At 37.3% G+C, this 18537-nt stretch overlaps 1 protein-coding gene across 5 annotated transcripts in view; it reads left to right on the forward strand.

Moving 5' to 3' along the window:
* Nol4 (nucleolar protein 4) overlaps positions 1-18537 on the forward strand; it is a 351736-nt gene that overhangs the window by 71560 nt on the left and 261639 nt on the right. For 3 of the 5 annotated variants that reach the window (XM_052155474.1, XM_052155477.1, XM_052155478.1), the window contains exon 2: positions 12185-12334. In XM_052155474.1, the coding sequence (XP_052011434.1) occupies positions 12185-12334 (150 nt within the window). Of the gene's footprint in view, positions 1-12184; positions 12341-16683; positions 16714-18537 lie in introns of all 5 variants that reach the window. The other 2 variants (XM_052155473.1, XM_052155475.1) reach the window with 1 other exon arrangement.

Below are 18537 nucleotides of genomic sequence, written 5' to 3' on the forward strand. Positions count from 1 at the left end.
ATGGTTTAAGTCTAGGTGTTAACACAACTTACAGGCTCAAAGTCTCCGGTGGAACACTGTCAATGATTATGACTAATTTAGCAAAGCAAAATCTTTCTTTGCCTTGCCTTAGGTTTAAAAAAAGAATTCTTAGTAGAAAGCCACATGTTCTCTAAGTTACTACCAGAACTTGTTTTGTTTCAGGGTTATGACTCATTAGATTGACCTCTTGACTCTAAAGATTTAAAAGGCATTTTTTTAAAATTCTTTTTCATTTATTCCCAAGTATATTCATGATGGTAAACTTTTGGCTATGGGACCCTACACCTTTTATCCTATTTTTGAATCATTAATGTCTCTGTGAATATTGGTCACAGATATTTTGTCTTCCCTGGTTCCTGGCTTCAAAGACCTGAAAAATAACTTTTCACACTTTTACCCCATGGCCGTGTAAATATAAATATGAGAGAGGGTTCTCATGCTATTCAACCACAGCCGCTGAAGTATCTTGAGTGATGACCCAGAAGGGCAGTTTGTTTGATTATGTAAGGTGTGGATAGCAAAATGGCTTGGTGGGCATAGGCAGTTTGCTGCCAAATCTGATGACTTGAATTCCATCTTTGGATCCCATGTGGCAAGAAGAAAGAACTGACTTCTAAAAGCTGTCTTCTGACCTTCAAGGGTTTGCGTGTAACCACTTTACAACCTCTCATGTATGTTTTTTTTTTTTTTTAAACTTCAAGGAGCACTAAATTTACATTAAATTGTAAGGCATTTTGGTCTTTGCTCTCCTGACAATTACATAAGCTGCTTATGAGTTTGTAATATGGGGGAAAGGCACAGAAAAATGCTGTCCTGGAAAAAACTACTTAATGAATGCCCCAAGATGCAAGTCATGTATGCTTTAAGCAAGGGCGACAGTGCGTGCATCAGAGTGTTGGCAGTCCCTGTGTAAGACTGTCTGGCGAGCAGAGCTCATGGTGAAGCTGCTTCCCAGTGTTCTCTGTGCTGGCAAGCCTGGACATCCTGGTAGCACAGTCTTTTGTTTGTGCTGAAAAGAGGATGAATACTCCGTATAAATAATTGTAATTATCTTCTCATTGAAGAAACATAAACTTGGAATGCAGCACTGTTTTCAGGAGTAAATTGTCAATTTTGAAATGAATAGATTTTTTTTATATATTTCAAATGAATAGCTGCTAAAAAGTTAATAAATTTGGTATAGAGTCACATCTTTTTTTTTGTATAGGGAACCTTTTTTTTTTTCCTCGTAGATTCAAAACCTTCATTTCTCGTTATGTGGCTTTTTATTTTTGCCTGCTTTTCTTTTCCTGAAATATCACCCACTTAAAATTCTGTCTAATCTGTTTTCTCTATTGCTAGTAGCTTAAATGCATGAAAAGAGCTATGAAAAACTGCACTGCATATTCAAAATTATAGTTTGATTTATACATGTATGTTAGTGAACACATACAAAGTTAGTGAACATCTGTAGTGATCAATACATAAAAGTCAAATGTTGAGCCTTGAAACTTTATAATAAATGACTTAGCTGGAATCATTTATTATATTGTTTGTTTCTGTAGTTATTCTGTGAACTGAAGCCTTGAATGTCTAATGGAGATATTTATGGGGAAAAATGGCAGTGTAGGGTTTGTGATGTTCACTTTAATATTAACTTTAAAATTCACTCTACCTGAATAAATAGAGTCTGTATAAATAGTCTCAGGAGACTGATAAAATTAGCTATTTGATGGTAGCCTTTGTGAGTTATTGGGTTTGGAATTCCTGAAAGGTCAGTGCTGAAGATATTATATTTATGTCTTTATCCTTTCTTACATTATATAGTCAATATAGTTGCTTCTAATAAATTGGCGAGTTGTTTGTCAATAAACTGGCAAACTTTCCTTCTGCATTTGGAAGTAATATTTCACTATAATTTCTGTAGTTTCTTTATGATTATAATGATTTTCCAGTTCCGATATCTGTCTGGTAACAGCTTAACTGAGGAAGGGAGTGTGGTAAATATTTTCACCCACTGACTTCTACACAGTCAATTCGATGATATGCTGGCCTTAGTTAATTATACTCAGGGACTTAATTATATGTGGATACACAGGATGAAGTTGACAAGAGACTTATGTCATAGATGCCACTGACGTGCTTACTTAACTTCCTCATAATTGCTTAGAGATCAAATATTTCCAGGGATATCAAAGATATGTGATAGGACTTTAAAGTATCATGTTAGATTAATTAGTTCCTTATTTTTCTGTTTGCATACCTTTATTTTAAAATTTTTCCATAAAATATTCAGTGAATTCAGTAAAGATGACATTCACTCATCTTTTTTTATTCGATATATTTTTTATTTACATTTCAAATGATTTCCCCTTTTCTGGCCCCCTACTCCCCGAAAGTCCCATAAGCCCCCTTCCCTCTCCCTGTTCTCCCACCCACCCCTTCCCACTTCCCTGTTCTGATTTTGTTCTATACTGCTACACTGAGTCTTTCCAGAACCAGGGGCCACTCCTCCGTTCTTCTTGTACCTCATTTGATGTGTGGATTATGTTTTGGGTATTCCAGTTCTCCAGGCTAATATCCACTTATTAGTGAGTGCATACCATCATCTTTTGAGTCTGGGTTACCTCACTTAGTATGATGTTCTCTAGCTCCATCCATTTGCCTAAGAATTTCATGAATTCATTGTTTCTAGTGGCTCCACTGTGGACTCCACTGTGTATATATACCACATTTTTTGCATCCATTCTTCTGTTGCGGGATACCTGGGTTCTTTCCAGCATCTGCCTATTATAAATAGGGCTGCTATGAACATAGTGGAACATGTATCCTTATTACATGCTGGGGAATCCTCTGGGTATATGCCCAGGAGTGGTATAGCAGGATCTTCCGGAACTGAGGTGCCCAGTTTTCTGAGGAACCATCAGACCGATTTCCAGAGTGGTTGTACCAATTTGCAACTCCACCAGCAGTGGAGGAGTGTTCCTCTTTCTCCACATCTTTGCCAACACCTGCTGTCTTCTGAATTTTTAATCTTAGCCATTCTGACTGGTGTAAGGTGAAATCTCAGGATTGTTTTGATTTGCATTTCCCTAATGACTAATGAAGTTGAGCATTTTTTAAGATGTTTCTCCTGGCCATTTTGTCAAAAGCAATATACAGATTCAACGCAATACCCATCAAAATCCCAACTCAATTCTTCATAGAGTTAGAAAGAGCAATTCTCAAAATCATCTGAAATAACAAAAACCCAGGATAGCTAAAACTATTCTCAACAACAAAATAAATTCTGGGGGAATCAGTATCCCTGACCTCAAGCAATACTACAGAGCAATAGTGTTAAAAACTGCATGGTATTGGTACAGTGACAGGCAGGCGGATCAATGGAACAGGATTGAAGATCCAGAAATGAACCCACACTCCTATGGCCACTTGATCCTTGACAAAGGGGCTGAAAACATCCAATGGGAAAAAGATAGCCTTTTCAACAAATGGTGCTGGTTCAACTGGAGGTCAGCATGCAGAAGAATGTGAATTGATCCATCCTTGTCTCCTTGTACTAAGCTCAACTCCAAATAGATCAAGGACCTACACATAAAGCCAGACACTCTGAAGCTAATAGAAAAGAAACTGAGGAAGACCCTTGAGGACATCGTTACAGGGGGAAAGTTTCTGAACAGAACACCAATAGCGTATGCTCTAAGATCAAGAATTGACAAATGGGACCTCATAAAATTACAAAGTTCCTGTAAGGCAAAACCATCAAAAGGACAAATTGGCAACCAACAAATTGGGAAAAGATCTTCACCAACCCTACATCCGATAGAGGGCTAATATCCAATAAATACAAAGAACTCAAGAAGTTAGACGCCATTCACTCATTTTAATTGATATAGTATATTGGTATTATGAGTCAGCTTTTGAGAACTCTAGAGTTAATGGTTAATATTTTTCTTATTAATCAAAAGTTTTAGAAGTGTGGACATTACCAAAAATTAAATTAACTAAATTATTAAGTTATTTATACTAGAATAAAAGAGTCAAATCTTGCCAATGGTATCTCTTTTATAGTATAGTTATTTCTATGCCCTTAAAGAGTTTATTCTGGTGTGTAATTTCAATCTGTAAATACTGATAATACTGCATGTCTGTTCATTTCCTCACATTCTACATTCATTGATTACATAGCAGTAATCCATGAAATCTAGAAACAACTATGGTTGGCATGTTTGACATAGAAACCAGAAAATAGCATGATCAGCGCTTAGTTTCTTGTATCCACTTGTATAGCATGGAATTCTCTGTTTAACGATCAAAATTTGTACATAGGTGATAAAATGTTTAACATGCAGTAAATCAAACACCACATCAATACATACAAGTATTGAGAAAATAGTTGGTGATTGAGCTGAAATTTTATGTGTCATCTCATACATCAATCGAAGCCATAGGCCATCTAAGCATAGAGATCTATGAAAACATCCTATGACAATTAGTCTCCTACATGGAATTTGTCATGAAAATATATGTAATAATAATTATTGTCATATAAAGTTATAAGCCATACATTTTATGTGAATAAAGTTTATAACCTTATGTAATTGTATACCTATTATATCAGATATTTGCCTAATGTTTACCAGTCCATACCATACCTGCTTCTATTATATTATACTTTGATCCACTTAGCAACACTACTCAATATTAATGTTTATGCGGATGGTTTGATTACATACTATGTGTGTTAGCCCCTTCCATAATGTGGGGTGTCAAACCTATGGCCCCATGTATGCACGACAAGTTCTTTGCCTCTGATCTACCTAATACCTCACCCTTTTCTCTTACTTTCTTCCTACACATCCTTGTAGCCCACATCCCAAAATATTAGATACTACATTTTAACAGTGTTATTGAAAAATAATTCTTATGCCATATCAGCCACCATTTTAAGTGTAACATTTGATGTTTTCATTAACTTCAGAGTTGTCCAACAAGTTCAAGTTGTACAATAATCTCTATCAACTGAATTTAGAATAATTTTATTCTTCCTAAAAGACCTTAACCATTATTAGTATAAGTCTTTAATCTCCCTTTTCTAGGCTAGAATTGATCAAATTTATGTTTGCAATAATTTCTGTATGCCAGTTCCTTCACATGCATTGAACAATACAATGCATGTGGTTTTGTGTTTTGTTTCTTTAACACAGTGACTTATATTCATCCAAAACTTCATCCCGTGTGAGTCAGAACAGTGGTCCCTTGTGTGGTTATGCCATATTCATGCATTCCTCATTCCAGAGAAATTTAGGTTTATACATTTGTATATTAAAATGTGCTACTATTATGAGACAAGGAACCTAAAACTATGTCTTTGAATTCATTTTCTGTTGGCCATCTGATGGTGGGTATATAGATCACCCATAAGGGTTTTTCCCCAGTGAGACTCCCTAGGAGAAAACTAAATTTTAATTTGGAAGTCATTATCAATTGGAGATTAGTTAGGGAATGGGCATGTGCCCACTTTTCATTTCAGTCCTAGGACTCCACCTGGTACAGATGGGTACAGGCAGGCTCTGTATATGCCGGCCGCTACCGTCTCTGAGTTCATATACCTGTGTGATGCTGTACCTAGCACATCTTGTTTCCTCAGTGTCTTCCATCCTCTATGTCCCTCACACTCCTTCTGCTTCCTCTATTTCAGGGTTCTCTGAGAACCAGATAGAGATAGAGAATGTGAATGGAGACATTCCTTTTAGCGCTGTTTTAGGGTCTCGCACTCTCTGCATATTGTTTGGCTGCGGGTCTTAGTATTGCTCCCATCTGCTGCAGAAGAAAGCTTCCCTAACTGTGGCTGAGCAAGGCACTGATTTGTAAGTATAGCAGAATATCACTAGGAGTCATTTTATTGCTAAGTTCTTTTAGTAGAACAGCAATATTTGGTTTTACCCTAGGCTCATGGGTATCTAGTTTCATGTTCTTGGTTACCCAGCAATATTGAGTATGGGTTCTGTCTTAGTCAGGGTTTCTATTCCTGCGCAATCATGACCAAGAAGCAAGTTGGGGGCTAGGGGGAAGGGTTTATTGAGCTTATACTTCCACGTTGCAGTTCATCACTAAAGGAAGTCAGGACTGGAACTCAAGCAGGTCAGGAAGCAGGAGCTGATGCAGAGGCCATGGAGGGATGTTTCTTACTGGCTTGCTTCCCCTGGCTTGCTCAGCCTGCTCTCTTATAGAACCCAAGAGCACCAGCCCAGGGATGGCACCATGCACAATGGGCCCTCCCCTCTTGATCACCAACTGGGAAAATGCCTCACAGCTGGATCTCATGGAAGCACTTCCCCAACTGAAGCTCCTTTCTCTGTGATAACTCTAGCCTGTGTCAAGTAGATATATAAAAACAGTAAGTACAGGTTCCATCTCATGGAGTGAGCCTTAATTCAGCTTAAACATTGAAAGGTTAGTCCTACAAGCTTTGTGCCACCATCATCCTAGCATATCTTGCAGGCAGGAACACACCACTGTAGACTTAAAGGGTTGTGTTTAGGTTTCTCACTTTGTAGCATAAGCCTATCATCAGGTACTAAGAACACTGGCCCACAGTGGTGAAGGCTCTAGTAGGCACCAATTTGACTTCTTTATGTTCAGTGAGTTGTGTAGATGTTGTCTTAGCAATAGAGCCTTACTGTCAGTTTGTAAAGAGCAACCTATAGCTTTGATGACAGCCTAGTTGTTGGGGGATTCCCATTGAATCTCTTTGTCAAACTGCTCAATTATATATAACCCATTTTGATATTAGAAGCTTCATTTGGCGGTAGCGCAATGTCATGTGAGGACTTTTTTATCTTTAATCTTTTTTTTTAATAGTCGGTTCTTATTCCTCTCCTGTTCTGTCCTCTGACACTTCCTCATCCTGTTCCTCCTCAACACTGCCCCCTCAAGTTTCCAAGAAGATGCCCTCCCCCAAAGTGCCAGACCTCCCTGTTCCCTGAGCCTCAAGTCTCTCAAGGGTTAGGGGCTTCTTCTTTCATTGAGGCCAGACCAGGCAGTGCTACTGTGTATGTGTTGGCCTCATATCAGCTGGTGTATGCTGCCTCGTTGGTGGTTCAGTGTCTGAAAGATTTCATGGGTCTAGGTTTGTTGAGACTGATCTTTTGGGGTCGCCCTCCTCAACTTCTTCCAGCCTCTCCCTAATTGAACCACAGGGGTCCCCGACTTCATTCCAAATGGTTGGGTATACACATCTGCTTCTGTCTCAGTCAGATGCTTGTTGGGCTTCACAGAGGACATCCATGCTAGGCTTTAAGTTCATCACAGCATCAGTAATAGTGTCAGGCCTTGGAGCCTCCCTTTGAGATGGATTCCAATTGGGGCCTGTCACTGGAGCTTCTTTCCCTCAGGCTTTCTCTAGTTTTGTTCCGGCAGTTCTTTCAGACAGGAATAATTCTGGGTCAGAGTTATTGACTGTGGGACAGCAACCCATCCCTCCACTTGATACCCCGTCTTTCTACTGGAGGTAGATTCTGTAAGTTTCCTCTCCCCACTGTTGGGCATTTCATCTAAGCTTCCTCCCTTTGAGTCATGAGATTCTCTCACCTCCCAGGTCTCTAGTATATTCTAGAGGATCCCCCCACCTCCCACCTCCAGAGGTTGTATATTTCCATTCGTTTGACTAGCCCTTAGCATCTCACTCCTGGTTCCCCCAATACCACCTGATCATGTTCCCCTTTTCCCTTGCCCCTCCCCTCCATTCTCTCATCCAATTCTCTCTTATTTCTTATTTTTTTATTTCTCTATTTCTCTGCCTCGATGTGACTCCCTGTCTCTGTCTCTCTGTCTTTCTGTCTGTCTTTCTGTCTCTCTGTCTCCCTCCACCCACCCCTTGTCTGCTTCTCTCTCTTAATCCTAGCGGCCACTTGTATGTATTATAGCTTCCAGTTTTGTGTTAATGGAATTCCCCAGTGTGAAAATAAGTGGCTCTCTGCATCTGTATGTTGATTCTTATGCCTTTTGGGGACTCTTACTTCTGCTGTGTTTGTTGCTGTTCTATTCCAAAGTGCTTTTTTTGTCTTGTTTTTGTATAGATTATATTGTTATATTGTATCACACATTATTATTCTTTCTAAGCCTGTTTTTTTCTGAGGACAGACAGAAAGGAGTAGATACAGACAGGTGGGGAGGTAGGGAGGAACGCAGATGACCAGAGGAACAAATTGTGGTCAGGACATATTGAATGAAAACAATCTATTTGGAATAAATGATAAACAAAGCCAAAGCCTTTGTGATTAACAACAACAAAAAAATGTAGAGAAGAGTATGTCTGTCAAAGAGGAGAAATGCACAATCTAAGTATGTAAATGTGGAGATTTCAATAATAAAAAACCTTAGCAATGAGTATGTCCGGGATAAGAAAGTGCACATAACCAAGCTGAAAAACTTGAGATCCAAATGTCCAAAACCTTGGATTATTTAGGGATTGTAGCTTTCATCAATTATTGATTGGGGACTTTACATATTGAAAGCAAATGTAATATATTAGTATTCTCTACAATATTTTGACTCAGCATCTTTTTTGGAATAAATGTATAAAATACTGATGTACTAATTATTTTATGCTGCTGTAATAAAATACTCTCAAAAGAACACAAGAAGGAAGGAAGAAAGAGAGAAAGAAAGCAAAGCACAGGGAAGGATGCTGCTATTGATATTTGTGCAAATATTGTGTAGACCTGGTTCATCATTAGCCTTGAACATAGATCTGTATAGACAAGCTAATAATCTGGCAAATCTATGTAATGAATGCTGAGTTCCTGCTGAATTATCACCAGAGTCCCTGTATAAATTAGCATTTCAGTCAGCATGTGTGAGGACCCTAGTGTCTCTAAATACTTATTATGGAATTTCATTCAATACCAGTGCATGGGAAGTGGTGACTCAGTGCTCTTCAGATGTAAATTTCCCTATCTCTAACACTGACCAGTTACTTATGTTGTGTTTATTTGATATTTAAGAGCATTTTAAGGAAAATTCTTGCCGTGGTCATTTCAGCTTTGATTTTTTTTTATTAATTACTTGAGGATTTTATACCACATATTTAAATCATATTCACTCACCCACACCTGGCTCTTCTCAGAACCATGTTTTCACTCTTTCTCACATGCTTTTGTCCTAATGTTTATTTTTTATTATTCTTGTTGTTGCTGTAAAGTCCATCCAGTTGAAATTACTCTTCAGTGTATAGTCATCCACCGTAACAAGCTCAACATACCAGGGAATTGTATCCTTAAAGAAAACTTATTTCACCTCTCACAACAGCTCTCAGTTACCAACAACGTCTTGGCTAGGGGTAAAACTTGATGCCTGACTCCCTCTCCATGATGGGTCTTCCCCTGTCTCTGCCTTCCATCTTACCATGGGAGCACCAACATTATAGAGGCATACCACTAAGCCTGGCTTTACTTGGTTTGGAGATGAAAATTCAGGTCCTCAAATTTCTATATCCAGCACTTTACGCCATGAGTGATCTTCCCAGTCATTATTGAGCAGATTTTGATGTCATCATAAAGATCCTTATTGAGAGAGACAGACAAAAGAAAGCACAGAGAGGATAGGAGAGTGCTCTGAATGCACCAAGCATGGAATGTTGGCAGCCAATCAGAAGCAGAACTTTGTTCACCTTTAGAAAGTCCCATGCCTATCTATCTATCTATCTATCTATCTATCTATCTATCTATCTATCTATCTATATCTATCTATCCGTTTCCCCCCTCTCTGTGTGTGTGTCTATTTTGATACTTCTATTAACTAATACTGGGCTTGTCAATATTTAGGTTTTTCAGATACTTGATAAAATGAATAGTTAAATTTTAGGGTTAACCATGTAACTGGATAAGAGTGAAATAAATCTGTGAAAGACATTACATTACCTGCATTTTTAATGATTATGTAAAGTATACATTTGGTTGTTCAGGAAAGAGACAGAAGTAGACACTTGCACACATTTTATGATGTATAGAAAAACAAATAAAGTTTCATGGATGATTTTACAAATGGACTAGATCAGAGTAGGAAAATGGATATCTTCTGAGGATGGGGCATACAGGCTAGTGTATTTTACACACATCAGGTCTGTGGTCAGTTGTGCCTCCCAGACAGTGGCTTTACGCTGTGTGTTATGAGGTAGGTCACTGTTGAGTTTCATGTAGCCCTCACTTTGCATTGGTCTTGTGACACACGGCAGAGTGGTATTATTCTTAGAAGCCCATTATAGGAAGGGTGCCACAAGATTTTATAGAAGGGTGCAATATATGTGAAAAATATTAAAACAGAAAAATAAAAGAATATGAATTTTGGTTACTAGGGAAAAGGGGGGCTCTGGGGGAGTTCAGGGAGGGGAAAGAATATCATTAAGAGGTATTATAAAAATAGAAGCATAAAAATTAAAAAAGAAACATGAGAACAGTCTGAAGCCAAAGTAGAAACTGTCTGTCAGCATCCCAGGAACTAGGCGAGGGTGCACTTTGAACTGAGAAGTGGTGAGAAAGCAGGCAACAGAGCCGACTGTGTGATCTCAGAAGTGAAGCTCTTTGAGCATGCTACTCCAGACTCTGCTACGTATGAAGATGGACATATGCTAAATACAAAAATGAAAATAGATGTTGACTTGCTTTTCTCATATTGCAGTAGCTTAGCCTGTTAGGGTTGCCATTGGAGACTCATTGACTACGGAGAACTTTCACTTGGAGTAATCACTCAGCTATGGTATTATTTTTAATCTTTAAAATATTTCTGATATTAAAATTATATCATTTCCTCTTCCCTTTCCTTTTTCCAAATCCTCCCATATACCTACTCTTATTTTATTTTGCTATTCGTGGTCTGTTTTCATATATTATATATATATATATATACAATTTCATGTGTCTGTGTGTATGTGTGTGTGTGCATTTCCTCCTTAATTACATTATGTTACTTGATTTTTTTCCAGAAATTACCATTGGTTATTGGATAATCAAGTGGTGTGCTTTTCCTGGGGAAACTATTTCATGTGGCTTTTATCATCAATGGCAAGAACATATCAGACCACATTAAAGATTTTCAGGATCCACTAAGAGCTCCATGTGCATGTGTTCATGCATGTATTTATGTGTGTGAGTGCATGTGTGAATGTGAATGTAGCTGTGGATGGGCCATCACATACAATTACCTTTCATGAATATTACTTTCTCTAATATCTCAAGTTTCCCACTTACTATGACTTAGCACCCATTTCAATTCTTTAGTGTTGACTGGATTTCCCTCTGCCAAGACTTAAAAACCTCACTGTCTGTCAGGTTGTGTTTCTCCCAAGGAGCTATATGAAAAGGAGATAACATGGCGACCCTCAGCACTCCCACAGGACCTTCATTATATTGTAATGTGACCATTAAGATGATACCTGCTGCCAGCTATCATTCAGCATTTACAACTGGACAGAGACTGGGTCATGATGCACTTACATACCTGATTTTCCTTAGTGCCTACAATATTCCTGTGAAACAGCTTATATTGTCTTCAATTTGCAGCTGTGAAAGCTTGAACTTAGAGATGCAGAAATAATTTGCTCAAAAATTAATGCAGTTTTTATTTGGGAGATCCACTGCTCCCACCAGGTATCTTTAGAGCGGTGACTCTCATCCTTCCAAACGCTGTGACCCTTTAAGACAGTTCCTCACGCTCTAGTAACACCCAGCAGATTGAGGAGGATCTAGAATGTAGTAAAAATTACCATGCGCTAACATGTAATTTATAATTTAAAAGTTATGCTGATGGCTAGGAATCATTATAAGAACCCAGAAGATAGAACTGATGAACAAATGATTTACTTATTATTAACCATATTTTTGCTAGCATTTTATGACTAAGTATGTGTAATACAGAGCTATGGGATTGCTAGGTGCGGTGGTATCTGCAGTAGGCATGAGATGGAGACCAGCCTGGGCTACATACAAAAATATTGTTTACAAAGAAGAAAAAGCATGAGTTTCATTCAAACACCTTTTAATTTTTTTTGGAGATGATATGATTCATTTTGCAAGGATATTTTGTTAACTTCATCTGTTAAATGAAAATAATTTCATTAATGTCATGTGTTTCTGTTTGTTTCTTTTGTTCTTTTTTTGTTGTGGGTCTGTTGTTTCATCTCCAGGATGGCGTAGGAGTTGATGAGAAGCTGTCTTTACGGCGAGTGGCTGTGGTCGAGGACTTCTTTGACATCATCTATTCCATGCATGTGGAGACAGGGCCGAATGGAGAGCAAATCCGGAAACACGCTGGACAGAAGAGAACTTACAAAGCAGTAAGTGTGTGTGGGGGGTAGAGAGAGAGAGACAGAGAGAGGGAGAGAGAGAGAGAGAGAGAGAGAGAGAGAGAGAGAGAGAGAGAGAGAGAGAGTCCTCTTACTATGTTTGCATGTGAACATGAGTGCAGAGTTAGCAGAGCCTTATAGTCAGCACAGCCTTGATCACATGAGGGCAGAACAAGTACTTATGCCATAAGTTATTATTGGCTGTTTTAGTCATAGGCTATATTGCATTATGTTTTAACCTGTCTGTAGAGTTCTTACATTATATATATATATATATATATATATATATATATATATATATATACACACACACACACATATATGTATATATATAACATTCCCAGTTAGATACCTATAAAGAGGAAGGCATATTTGAAATGTATATTCAATGTGTCATAATATATAATTATGTACTGGGAGATAACATTTTTTACAATCATTCAAATTTCTTCCATCTCAAGTCATACTACTGTATTTATGTATTTTATATTCCATCTTATAGCAACATTGATAAGAAAAACATACCTTATTTTATGTTATTTTATGTCTTAGTTTTCATGAACAGAATATTAAAATATGTTATTTTCATAGTACCTTGCCCTTGAGCATTTAAAAATTGAAGTATATGACTTTATTGAAAATAATGTAAAAAGTATATTTAATTAACTATTTGGTAGTGGGATATATATTGTCAATATGGAGTTATATTTTAATTTTGAAGTTATTATTTAAACCTACAGTTTGATATACACATTTTAATCTACATTTTATTTAATTAAAACATTATAAACAATATTACTATAGATATTTTACCCATTCTAGCAAATTGAAGAGTAATTACCTTTTGCCAGCACAGGCAAAGTGTACATTGTATGAGCTTTCTCAGCAGTGGGGATAATGTTCTTCTTATGAATTCTTACTGAACTTCGCTTTTGGCTGCCGTTATATGAACTGTTTTCAGCTACCTTGATACACAATATCAGTCTGGATCCATTTTTTTTTTCAGATACAGAAAAATGTGTGAAATGCTCAAAGTTTCAAATACAGGTACATACGTTTGAAAATTAGCTCTGAGCATAAGAAATAGCTTCTTTTCATAACTATTTTTTGCTATATTGCCAGGGTCATATTAAGGCTTTATAGTTGCATAATAACCCTTAATACAATGTTATTTATCCCTCTTTCTATACGGTTTTGTTTCTTGGCTGTTTCTAAATTGCATGGTTTGTGGGCAGGCCTCAGTGTAAGTTTCCTTACATAATTCTGCCACAAAAACTTCCTTTTGACCTATGTACCCCAGGAGACATTCTTCCCATGACTAACGAAAGTGACCAAGAACCTTGAGAGATTTTATATAGACTAATATCACTGAACATACTCATGCCTCCTGTCTGCTAAACCAGGATTGTTCCTCTGGATAGTAATACAGAAATTATGTATTGATCTACTAATATCACTAACCATGGAATCTTGGGCATAATGCATTTTCATGAACTTCCTATGTGAACTTGGCAGCATTTTATGTAACAGGAATATACAAATTCAATTGTATTAAATGAAACTAAAATCCCAAAATAAAACAAAATAAAATGAGAGTAAAGTACCTTCATTGTTGGTAGTCGCAGCCAATCACCTTAGGTACCAAACACAATTTGAAATGACTTAACTTTTAAAATGAATTTATCAAGAGACTTTAAATTAAAGTAGAAGCATGATCCAACTTTTACTTTATGTTAAGTGACTGTGAATAATCTAAGTTGTGTCCATTACTCATACTAAACATTTACAATGAATTGGTACCTGTGTCTCAAACAAGCACAATTTAGTATCAATAGTTCATGAAATATTTTCTGCATTGTGGGATTGGGGAGAAAGTCTTGAAACCCCAAACAGCACCGAAATACCTGAGTCCTCTCAAGAATGCCTCGTTAGAGGATCCTCTGACTCTTCTCAAGAATGTCTTACATTAGATGATCCTGACTGCTCAGGTTCAATTTTTATTTCCATATTAAAGCTTTATTTCCATATCCTACTATCAGGAAAGTTCTTAAGCTCTTCCTAGTGATCCCTCTCAAGTGAATTTTAATTAGGACAATTTCCATTTTATATAGCTGTAATTCAATACAGGAAAAAATCCTTCAGAGCCAGTGAAACTGTGCACATGACTATACAATGAGTGGAATGTAATGATAAAATTAATATAAATGTGCAGCTAGTGGAGGATAAAGCAGACGTGCAGTTGGAATGGAATGGCATAGTCTGTGAGAGTCAGAGGCTGCTGGGCCAGAACTCAGTTCTCAGCAGTACCGCTGGCTGAATTAGCTTGAAACCTGTGATGATCAGGGATCTAAGTAGGCTTCAGTCTCTTCTGACTTCTAACACAGTAGGACATAGAGCATGCGTAGTTACGTCTATTGACTCTCTTCTCCCCTTTCTATATGGCCAAGAAACTGTCCTTGTACAACTAATCATAAAAGCATATTTTAACAATATTATCAATAGATTTAGTGGTCATTTTATTTACTTTGCCTTTTTTTGCAAATATTCCTTCTATGTTTCCACTCTGCAGGAAATGGTGGTCTTTTAATATTGAATTAACTACTGAATGCTATTTGGTTTTCTATCTGCAGTAAATCATTCCTTGAAATATCTAGGCACTATATCAATTGCAGTTTATTCCAATCTAATTTGGCTAAAGAAAATTTGAAAGGTGTATAGTCTAACTCGTGAGCTCTGGAAATCCACAAAAATGACACATTTTTGGAATATCTAAGGTCTTTATAATTATTTCAATAGTTATTCATTGTTTTATAGGATGTTCTTATATCTGAATAAGTTTATATAGTAATGGTTACTATAGCATTGGATGTGTAACTTATAATGTATTTGACTATACTCAACTTATAATTATCTACATTAATATAATAGACCATTTAATAGTTGTTATATTTGAGCTTAAAATACATGATTGTGTGGATTTTTGAATGAAGATATACATTTTAGTGATATTGAATAGTACTTCAAAATTAATGATTCAGTAATAGTATACATATGTAATTTAGGATACTTTCCTGCTCTCCAGCCCTTAAGTGTACTTTGATAATGATTTCACAATGACACATCACTGTCCCCAGGTACCTTTTGCTACTCCTACCACTCCCACTTCATCACAAGCTAGCACATAATAGTATGTACTAATTAGTAGTATATGTATATGTGAGCATATGTAATATATTTATACATTATATGTGCATATAATAATTATACATATGATACACTCACACACACACACACACCAGTAATGACATTTATTTATTTTATGGTAGAGAGCATGTGTTACAGTAAAAGGGTAAAGAAATGCTGGAATCCAGACAGACAGAGTTCTAAAACTCAGGGTTAGCATTTATTTGCTCTCTGTGGTACTGTAGGCAGTTAATTACAATTTCTTCCTGCCTTTGAGAAGAGGTACTGATGTGATGGTGTAGTAATGGCTGCACATGTATAAATGGCTTGACACATAATGAATTTGTGCTGAGTGCTATTTTTTTTTCTCTGCCTAATCAGTCCTTGGAACCCTACTAGAAGGGGTGTGGCCTTACTCAGTTCTGCACACACAAGGGGGTTATGGGACTTTCAGTTCCCAGAGTTGCTGATTCTGAAGATTGTCTTAAGATAACAGATCTTAATATTTCAAAAATTAGTTTTTGATTATTAATTTTTCCTAGGAACTTAACTTGACCTTCTGAAAAGTATTAAAATTGGCTTTTTACTTTTGGTATATTTTCTTAGCATATCTTGTTATACCTAATAGCGAAATTCATTATAACATTTCCATGAATTCACATAATATATTTCAATCATATTTTCTCTCCCATTATCTTCTCTTGTCCCCTTCCTCCTTCCCATGATTCCCTCGTCTACTTTCCTGTGCTTTTCTCTGATGACTGGATGAGTCTCACTAGGCTTGTTAATAAGATCTTGTAAGGGAGTTTGTTCACAGCAGCACATGTGCCTCAACAGCAGCTACACTTCTAGAAAAACAAGGGCTTCCCCTCCACCATCAGTCATAAAACCTGCTCTTTAGAGACTTGCTCTCAATGGGAATGAAAGATCTCATTTTAGAGAATCCACATATAGTTGCACACATAGGACTCCCAGGCGCTTCCCCTGTCCCAGGTCCCTCGCTAGTCCCAGAGATGCTCCCACCTTTCTCTCTCCCAGGCCTCTCCTCTCTGCCCTTCCTACACCTGATTCCTGTCCTGGTTCCCCTCCTTACCTCATCACTTACCCACTTACCTCCCTCCATCCACCTCTGATAACTATTTTATATCTTCTTTAAGCATCCTCCCTTGGGCTTTTCTTCCTATTTAGTTTCTTGGGACTTGAGGATTGAAGAAACCTGATCATCCTGTACTTTATGGCTAATATCCACTTGTAAATGAGCATGTAACATGTGTCTTTCTGAGTCCAGGAGGGTATCTATCACACCTTCAAAAGATCCATTCTTTAGTTGAAGGACATCTAGGCTGTTTCCAGTTTCGGGCTATTTCAAATAAAGCTACTATAGTTGAGCATGTGTGGTGGGCTGGGGATTCTTTTGGGTATATGCCCAGGAGTTGTGTAGTTGCGTCTTGAAGTAGAACTATTTCCAATTTTCTGACAAGCTGACAATTTGATTTCTAAAGTGGCTCATGAGTTTGCTATCCCCCCAGCAATGGAGTATTCCACGTGTTCCACATCCTAGCTAGCATATGCTGTCACTTGAGTTTTTGATCTTAGTCATTCTGACTGGGGTGAGATAGAATTGCAGTCCTTCTGATTTGTATTTTCCTGATGACTAAGGAAGCTGAACATTTCTTTAAGTTCTTCTCAGGCATTAAAAATTACGCTGAGAATTATGTTTAGCTCTTTACCTCATTTTTAATTGGCTTGTTTGTTGATGTCTAGTTTCTTGATTTATTTCTTGATATATTTTGGATATTAGTCTTCTGTCAGATGTAGGGTTGGTGAGGATCTTTTCCCATTCTATAGGTTGACATTTTGTCCTATTGATGGTGTTCTTTGCCTTATAGAAACTTTTTAGTCCCATTTATCAGCTGCTGATCTTATTGCCTGAGCCATTGGTGTTCAGTTCAGGAATTTGTCTCCTGTGCCAATGCGTTCAAGGAAATTCCACACTTTCTCTTTTATTAGATTTAGGGTGTCCGTCCATGTTCGTTTTTAGGTCTTTGATCCACTGAGACTTGAGTTTTGTGCAGGTCGATGAGGATGGATAACCCTCTGAGAAATAGCATATTCATGTGAGAATTCATTCCTTTTCTGACAATTGGTAAGAGAAACATTTATTGTATAGTATCTAGGACACAGAACTTTCAAGCTTTTTTTCACATCAGTTTTTTTTTTCTATTCTTTTGATAAATATCTGCTAAGTCTATGGCTCTGCCTTTAAAAAGGATATTTTAACCTGTATTTAATTTATTTTGTAAATTAATGTAGTTTATTTTGTAAAAACTCTCAGAGTTCTTGTAAAATCATGACGACTGGCAAACTTATAGCCTTCTTGGTGTGGAAAAACTGAACTAAAACATAGTAAGTCCTAATAATGTATTCAAAATCTTTTCAGCTCAAGAAGCTGCTGACTCCTGAATAAAATAGAGTAAGGCTTTATCCCACTTATTATTCAAATGGGTTACAAAGTGATGGTAGTTTATGAGGTCATTGCAGTCCTTGGGAACAAAAATGGAAATATTCACTAAACTGAAGCAAACAGGTGCACACAAGCCACGACAGAGCACATGGAATGCTCTTGGCTCTCAGAAGAGCAGGTTGACTGACAAGCATTACTTAGAGGTAGATGAGCTTTGCTGCATTGCTATCTAGAGTTCTATAGGGATGCTGGTGATGCTGGTGATGATGATGATGATGATGATGATGATGATGATGATGATGATAAAATGGGTATGTGGTGTGCTTTCAGAGTTGTGTGATTTTTAAATAACAATTACAGAAAAAAGACCTAAACATCCCTATGTCCACACACTGTCCATGGTCTCCCACTTCTTTTCCTAACAGGTTTTTTGGACTATACTGGAATTATGTGTGTACAGTTCCCTAGGTTTCAGAGCAGCAAATGTCAGGGCACTTCAGTGGCAGTTTTCTTTGACCTTAAAATCATGACCACCCTACAGATTCCA

Source organism: Apodemus sylvaticus, chromosome 13, assembly GCF_947179515.1.
Source record: "Apodemus sylvaticus chromosome 13, mApoSyl1.1, whole genome shotgun sequence".
Classification (NCBI taxonomy): Eukaryota; Metazoa; Chordata; class Mammalia; order Rodentia; family Muridae; genus Apodemus; species Apodemus sylvaticus.